The following is a 7738-nucleotide window of genomic DNA, read 5'->3' as shown; positions in this document are numbered from 1 at the left end:
CAGACATCAGACAATTTATAAGTTTCAAATAAATAATTAAATTAATTTAAATTATGAAATTTAAAAAAATTCGCGCGCTGATTTTTCAATTATTTGAATATGCATTTTATCTTTTTTTTTTTTTTTACTTACATTTTATTTATTTATTCCAACATTTGTAAAATTCTTAATTGTCAGTTACATTCACACATAGAAAAAAATTTATCGCTTTGAAAAATATTCCAAAAATTATTAGACGTTAGCTAACCTTAGTATCATAATAAGTTATGAACAATTGAGTCATTAATTTGGTTATAACTATCTCAGTAAAGTAATTCGATAAAGTGACGAACATAGCATGTTTAATTTATGTAAATTAAGTAGTCACTATTATTTGTGATAATTATTTCGTATTTTTAAAAGAATGGCAGCATTGGCAGCACAATCGTCTTCCTGTTACACTTTCTTCTTCTACTTTTTTTCCTTGTCCAACATTTAGAATAGAGTTTCAGTATTTTTTCTTGAATTTATTATAATAATAATTATAGCAAGTAAATGTAATTGAAGTTTACAAAAAAACTTAATTTACGTCAGACGATGTTTGAAGAACAATAAAAGTAAAGCAATGACAAGTTTCGGTGGAAAAATCGCATAGCGGAATTTCATAACCTCTTTATTTGAATGGTACCAATCAAATATTCAGTTTTTAATTTAATTCAAAATAGATTTTTGATATCTGGTAAATGAATTTTATAATTTTTATTATTTATAGACAATAACAATAATAATTTTAAAAAATGGCCGAATATTTAAGAGGAGTGTTGCAAGTTATTGTTGGACAGATTTGTCAATCTATAGGCTGGCGTTCAGTTCATTCAAGTCCTTTAGAATTTATGGTTGATCTGTTACACGAGTACTTGAGACAACTAGCCCATATTTCTAACGAGTATGCTGAAGTACTTGGACGTACGGATGTAAATCTCGACGACGTTGGTCTCGCATTTCAACACATGAACATCGATCTCAATCAACTCGCAGAGTATGTCGAAAACTTCGAGTCAATTCCATGTGCAATTCAAATTCCAAAGTACCCGGTACTCCGTGAGGATCATTTGAATTTCATGAAACCTGGTAGTCATGAAGTTATTAAACGTCCGATGCACGTGCCTGAATATTTACCTCCAATGTATCCCAACCTTGAAGAATTGTCAGCTGTAGAAGAAAAGAAAATAATATTTAAAAATGATGAAAATATAAATTTGAATCAAAATATAAATCCGTCAATTGGTTTGTCAGTCCAGAATCAAATGAGTACGGTTATCAATAACCAAATACTTGGGGTAATAAAACGTCCTGGAGATCCTCTGTTTAATAGTTTTGGTCCAGATAAACGTATTAAAATGAGCGATGAAACTAAAAAGTTGCGTGAGATCCAGAGTGTGATGATGACACCATCAGGTTTCTTGTCACCGGCTCGTGAAGGTAAATTACCTGAATCATGTTCTCCAAGTGAGGTGTCTATAGTTTATGATAAAATGGGGGAGCTTAAAAATGATACTAATGAATATCACGGAAATTCTTTATTATCTATAGATACGCCAGGATTTAGCGGTAACAATGATGTAGAGCTTATTAGATTGCCAACTCCATGTTATATATATTCACAGGATGATATGACACCACCAAGTACTCCAGAAATACCCAAGACACCTGAGATAAAAATCTCCAAAGTTGAATCACTTGCGTCAGTATCACAAGAACAATCACTTTTTAATGATTTTGGCATCGCACCAACAATGCATTTTTCTATGTATCCGGTTTCGCCTACTGATGGTCCGGGATTAATTCCTTATGTAATTAATTCCCCTTCAATTACAAGTCTACCTTTGCCATCAATTCAATCTGATATGAAGAGTATAAATGCAAACATAATATATGATTCAAGTAGTAAGGAAGTAAAAACTGGCAAGCGCCAATCATATATCACAAAAAGTCTGTTGCCATCATATTCAAAAGTTGGGAATGCTATTGAGCTTTCATCGATTTCGCGACTGGAGAATCAATATTCCCCAACGATGAGTCCTAAAAAACTTGATAAGAGTTCGAAAAAACATAAAAATGACACGAAGGATAAATCCCTAACGAAGACAGACATGAAAGAAAAAAATTGTGTGGAAATTAGTACGGAAAAAAAAAAAAATAATAATAATAATAATAAGAAGATGAAAAAAATTAAAATAGAAGACAACGGCGTAAAAGTTACATTTGCACTTGATTCGCCTGCATCAAAACCTACGACAATAAAAAAATCTCGATCTAAAATTGACGAAAAGAAAGAAGAGTTAAAAACTATAAATAGTGTAAGATCTCATTTTCAGTTAAAATTTGATTCTACTGCATCAAAACATATGACGCCAAAAAATTCAGTTAAGAAAACCGCCGTTAAAATAAAAAACAAAAACAATGGAAATAAAAATAACATTTTTAGTAGTCAATTCAAAGGGTTAAAAGTTAATCCGAATGAAATAAAACCCCTGATTACGGAAAATCAATTTGTTGAGAAAATAATTTTAAAACCATTGCCAAAAAAAGTCGATGAAGTTAAAACTGAATCCAGCTTATTAGAGCCGTTCGCTTCAGCTTATAAACCAGTTAAAGAGAAGATTAAAAAAGTTAAATCCGATGATTGTATGAAGAAAAGTTTAAAAGGTAACAAATCAATAAGAAAGCGTGTGAAAGAAACTGTTCCAGTTATTTCTCCAACTATAGTTGGTCCAGATGGACAGCAAATTTGGATCTGTCCAGCTTGCGGTAGAGAAGATAATGGAACTCCGATGATTGGTTGCGATGACTGTGACGCTTGGTACCACTGGATTTGTATCGGGATGCACGTACCACCCCCTCATGATGTCAATTGGTACTGCAAGCGATGTATTACTAAAAGACTAAAGTCTATTTCTAATCACAAGAACCAGAGAAAAGTTTAAGTTTTATCCATGAACTAAAAATCGGTCGATAATAGAATTTCTTTCTCATATTTTCAGTAGGCTTAGCTAATACTCTACAGTAAATTACTTATTTTATAAGTATATATTTTATTAGTTTTTATTTAAAGTTTATAAAACAAAATTACAACTTTACTTTTGTTTAAAAATAAAAAATTATTTTCGTTACGAAAACATAATCATGTACTTTTGTATGGATATATTCTATAAAGAAATTGAAAGTTAATTAATCGTAAGCGAATTTAGATTCAAAAATAAAAAATTAAATAATTGTTATTTAATTTTATAAAAATATTTATATTAAAAATAATTTTAAACATTAATAATTTACGCCTGATTATTCATTACCACATTATTAATTTCTAAATTATATTTATACACATTAATTTATGAGTTTCAATGTAGCAGACGTGAAACAATTTATAAATTTTGAATAAATCAATCAATTAAATAAAATAATGAAATTAAAAAACATTTGCGTACTGATTTTTCAATTATATTTAAAAACGCGTTTTTTAATTATTATTCTACTTACATTTTATTTATTTATTATAAAATTTAAAAAAAATGCCAATTGTCAGCTACAATCACTCAAGTTAATTTCATTCAATTTTTTTTTTTTTTTATTTATTTATTTTTTTTTTCTCAATGAATAATTTCTGATAATTTTTATGTAATTGATTCATAATTTTTATATCATATGTATAATATTCAATTTATATTATAATAAATAGTAAGTATTAGTAAGATAATTTTTATTTTAGATTTTTAAATATAAATTTGAATTTTTGCGCGATTTACTCGCAAATTAAAGATTTCTCTTTTACCAACAGACAGGTACAATATCGACTTCCAACATTCAACAGCTGGATAAACTCTGCTCCATTTGACATTTAGCTTCGTGTATCTCCGCTCTCCACTAGAAATCCAGTAAAATTATTCGGAACATCAAACCCGAAGTGACTCCTCCTACTACTTCCAACATAAAAAAATCCAACCAGGTAATATTATTCTACTCTAATTCCGATATTTACTTGTCTGCATGTGGGTTATACATTAAGTTTATCATGTTTATGTGTTGATGACTATTGTAATTGTAAATTAATGATAATAATAAATTATTTATTTATTAATTTATTTAAAAAACGTTCTGCTAGTGTATAAAAATAAATTGTGCAGTGTAAAAAAATTCCAAGTGTAATTAAAAATTTTTAATTATAACCTCAAAAAAAGTTTGGTTGTTTTAAAAAATGTGACTAGTGAAATTAAACAAAAAAAAAGGAATAATTTAATTAAAAATAACGAATTTATATAAAAGTGTTTGTTTAAAATAGTAAATTTGAATAAATCTTTATAAAAAACATTACATATAAATATGTAAACAAGCAGGACACGGAAAATATTTTTATATATTTTAAAGTCAAAATTTAAATAATATTTAATATAACCTAAAAGTAAATGGAGAAAATCTTAATTTAATGTATGGTTTAATTTAACAATTAATTAATTTACGACTAAATTAGTAAATTAATAAAAAAAAATTTACATTTTGCAATTTATATTATTTATAGATAATAATAATAATTTGAAAATATGGCGGAATATTCAAGAGGAGTATTGCAAATTATCGTTGCACAGATTTGTCAATCTATAGGCTGGCGTTCAATTCATTCAACTCCTTTAGAATTTATGGTTGATCTGTTACACGAATACTTGTGGCAATTAGCCCATATTTCTCACGAGTATGCTGGAGTACTTGGACGTACGGATGTAAATCTCGACGACGTTGGTCTCGCTTTTCAACACATGAACATCGATCTCAATCAACTCGCAGAGTATGTCGAAAACGTTGGGTCAATTCCATGTGCAATTCAAATTCCAAAGTACCCGGTACCACGTGAGGATCATTTGAATTTTATGAAACCTGGTAGTCGTGAAGTTATTAAACGTCCGATGCATGTGCCTGAATATTTACCTCCAATGTATCCCAAGCTTGAGGAATTGTCACCTGTAGAAAAAAAGGAAATAATATTTGAAAATGATGAAAATATAAATTTAAATCAAAATATAAATCCGTCAATTGGTTTGTCAGTTGAGAATCAAATGAGTACGGTTATCAATAATCAAATACCTGAGGTAATAAAACGTCCTGGAGATGCTCTATTTGATAGTTTTGGTCCAGATAAACGTATTAGAATGAGCGATGAAACTAAAACGTTGCGTGAGATCCAGAGTGTTATGATGACAACATCAGGGTTCTTGTCACCAGCACGTGAAGGTAAATTACCTGAATCACGTACTCCAGTTCAAATACGTGCTGAGTCGCCGGTAGCTGTTTCATATCCGATGATTCCCTGTGAGGTACAGGGTGAGAAAATGAAAGAAAAGGAGAAAGAACCAGAAAAAGTTAAGGAAAAAGAAAAAGAAAAGAAAGTGGTTAAAAAAAAATTGGACTATCAAAAAGGAGACAAGGAAACAAAAAAGAAGAAAGATCGGGATCAAGAGTTATTTAAAGCGGACAAAATGGTCACCGTCAAACCTAAAAAAGTCAATGATGGTAAAAATGCTGTGCCGAAACCTCCCAAGGGGCCGGTGGGTAGACCGAGAAAATTTCCATTAAAAGTTCCTGTTGAAAAACCTGCTGTTACTTTTAGTGACAACATTAAAAAATTGGCTGTCGAACCCGATAAACAAAAGCTCAACATCTTCAAAAAAATATCAAAGCCACAAGAACACAAAGTTCCACAAGTTATTCCCGAGATTAAAGCCAAAGAACTACAGTCACGAGAAAGCTCGCCGGAAATAATTGTTGATGAGATTGACGACGAGCCAGTCGCGGTAAAAATTGATATTGATAAAGATAAAGAAAAAGAAAAATTGGGTTCATTACACCCGGGAGCATCTTCTGGATCCAATGTTATGGATATAGAGTTTGTTGATGTCCAAAGTCCTTCTGATACATTTTTAAATGAAGACATGTCACCACCACGTACGCCAACAGTACCTAAGACTCCTGAAATAAAAGTTCCTGGAATTTCAACGGATTCAGAAGTCGTTAGAAAATTAGATCGCCCAAAAACACCAGAGTTTAAACCACCAGAGAGTTTGCTTCCAAAGGACACAATAATTCCACCTACGATACCGTTTCCAATATTTCCGCCTTTCCCTGCTGGCCCTGGATTGATACCATATCCAATAAATCATCCATTGATTCCACGACTGCCTTTACCGCAGCCACGACTTTTGCCAGATCCTATTAAAGTTGAACGCGTTCAAAGCTGCAATAAAGAAATTGAAGTAGTTGACGAAGTTAAGCCACATCCTATTGATATTTTGCCTCTGCGGACGGGAATCAGTAAAATTAGTGAAAGTATTCTAACTCCGCATCAGGAGATTCATCATCCAGTTGCGAAGCCTGAAAAACTTGACAAAAAATCAAAGAAACATAAAATTGATAAGAAAGATAAGTCGAAGAAGAAGAAGGATAAAAAGGAGAAGCACCGGGAGAAAACTGATAAAGAGAAAAAAGAGAAACGTAAAGAGAAGAAAGAAAAAGAAAAAGAAGAAAAGGAAAAGGAAAAGGAAAAGGAGAAGGAAAAAGAAAAAGAAAAGGAGAAGGAAGTTGAAAACACAATCCCGAAGCTGATGTTAAAAATAGATCCAATTGCAATGAGACCTCCGACTCCCGAAAATCCGATCGTTAAGAAAATAACTTTCAAGCCTTTGCCAAAGAAAGTAGACGAAGTTAAAGCTGGATCAAGTTTGGGAGTTTCCGCTTCAACTTCCAAACCAGTTAAAGAGAAGATTAAAAAAGTTAAATCAGACGGCGTTACGAAGAAAAGTTTAAAGAGCGAAAAAGCCGCAGAAAAACATGTGAAAGAAGTAATTCCAGTTATTACGCCAACGATTGTTGGCCCGGATGGTCAACAAATTTGGATATGTCCTACTTGTGGTAAACAAGATGATGGCACTCCGATGATTGGTTGTGATGAGTGTGATGCTTGGTACCACTGGATTTGCATTGGAATGCATGTACCACCGGCGCCAAATGAAAATTGGTATTGTAGTATATGTATTGCGAAAAAAAATGAATCTATTCCTGATAAAAAAAAACAGAAAAAAAAAGTTAAAATAAATGCATAGAAACTTGTTATAAATAGTAATACAAGTTAGTTTTTTTTATACAAAATTAAATTATTATTTAAATTTTCTTTAAGAAGTTAGTTTTGTTTTTGACTAAGGTATAAATATTTAGTATTAAAAATTATATATATAAGTACTTGTATAAATAAGTTGTGGATAGTGGTTTCGATTTATAATTTATTAATTGACAAAAAAAATAATTTCTAGAGTATTCTTGGACTAATTATGAACTGATTTGTCTTTTTGCTGTAAAAAATATATTTTCAGATTTTTTTTTACATTTTTTTTTAAAGTCTGATCTATTATTCTACAGATAATTAATTATTCTGGTTTTGTTAACTTTTCGTTTTGAAATTAAATTATCTTATTAATTACGTTAATTATGTTAAATTTTTTTTTTTTTAATTGTAAAGATATATCAAGAACAAAATAAAAAAAATGTATTCATCTAAATTTTCGAAAATTTTCTGCTAATTATCCTGCTGTTAAATTTATTTAAAAATTTTTTTATTAAGTTTAATATTTTTTAACTTACCGCAAATGCGTAAATCAAATTTCACAATAGAAATTTTTTTTTTTTAACCGAAAAACTTAATAATTTGCATTAATTT

At 30.1% G+C, this 7738-nt stretch overlaps 2 protein-coding genes across 4 annotated transcripts; both read left to right on the top strand.

Moving 5' to 3' along the window:
• Window positions 1–432: 432 nt before the first annotated feature.
• On the top strand, window positions 433–3189 carry LOC130672322 (transcription initiation factor TFIID subunit 3-like). 2 transcript variants are annotated; one of them, XM_057476850.1, is made up of 3 exons: window positions 433–663; window positions 752–1461; window positions 1573–3189. In XM_057476850.1, exons 2-3 carry the CDS (start codon window positions 777–779, stop codon window positions 2964–2966), a joined length of 2079 nt encoding a protein of 692 aa, XP_057332833.1. In that variant the 5' UTR covers window positions 433–663; window positions 752–776; the 3' UTR covers window positions 2967–3189. The 2 variants fall into 2 exon arrangements, with proteins under 2 accessions (XP_057332833.1, XP_057332824.1); XM_057476841.1 differs by having other exon boundaries at window positions 752–3189.
• Window positions 3190–3966: 777 nt separating this feature from the next.
• Window positions 3967–7355, top strand: LOC130668087 (transcription initiation factor TFIID subunit 3-like). Of its 2 annotated transcripts, none has more exons than XM_057470168.1 (2): window positions 3967–3985; window positions 4556–7355. In XM_057470168.1, the coding sequence occupies exon 2, from the start codon at window positions 4578–4580 to the stop codon at window positions 7125–7127; it is 2550 nt and encodes an 849-aa protein (XP_057326151.1). In that variant the 5' UTR covers window positions 3967–3985; window positions 4556–4577; the 3' UTR covers window positions 7128–7355. The 2 variants fall into 2 exon arrangements, with proteins under 2 accessions (XP_057326151.1, XP_057326143.1); XM_057470160.1 differs by lacking the exon at window positions 3967–3985 and adding an exon at window positions 4309–4464.
• The last annotated feature ends 383 nt before the right edge of the window (window positions 7356–7738 follow it).

Source organism: Microplitis mediator, chromosome 1 (genome assembly GCF_029852145.1).
Source record: "Microplitis mediator isolate UGA2020A chromosome 1, iyMicMedi2.1, whole genome shotgun sequence".
Lineage (NCBI taxonomy): Eukaryota > Metazoa > Arthropoda > Insecta > Hymenoptera > Braconidae > Microplitis > Microplitis mediator.
This window is presented reverse-complemented; position numbering and strand designations above follow the sequence as displayed.

Coding starts and splice junctions, on each gene's coding strand:
- LOC130672322 (XM_057476841.1), top strand. CDS start 777: ATGGCCGAATATTTAAGAGGAGTGTTGCAAGTTATTGTTGGACAGATT.
- LOC130668087 (XM_057470168.1), top strand. CDS start 4,578: ATGGCGGAATATTCAAGAGGAGTATTGCAAATTATCGTTGCACAGATT.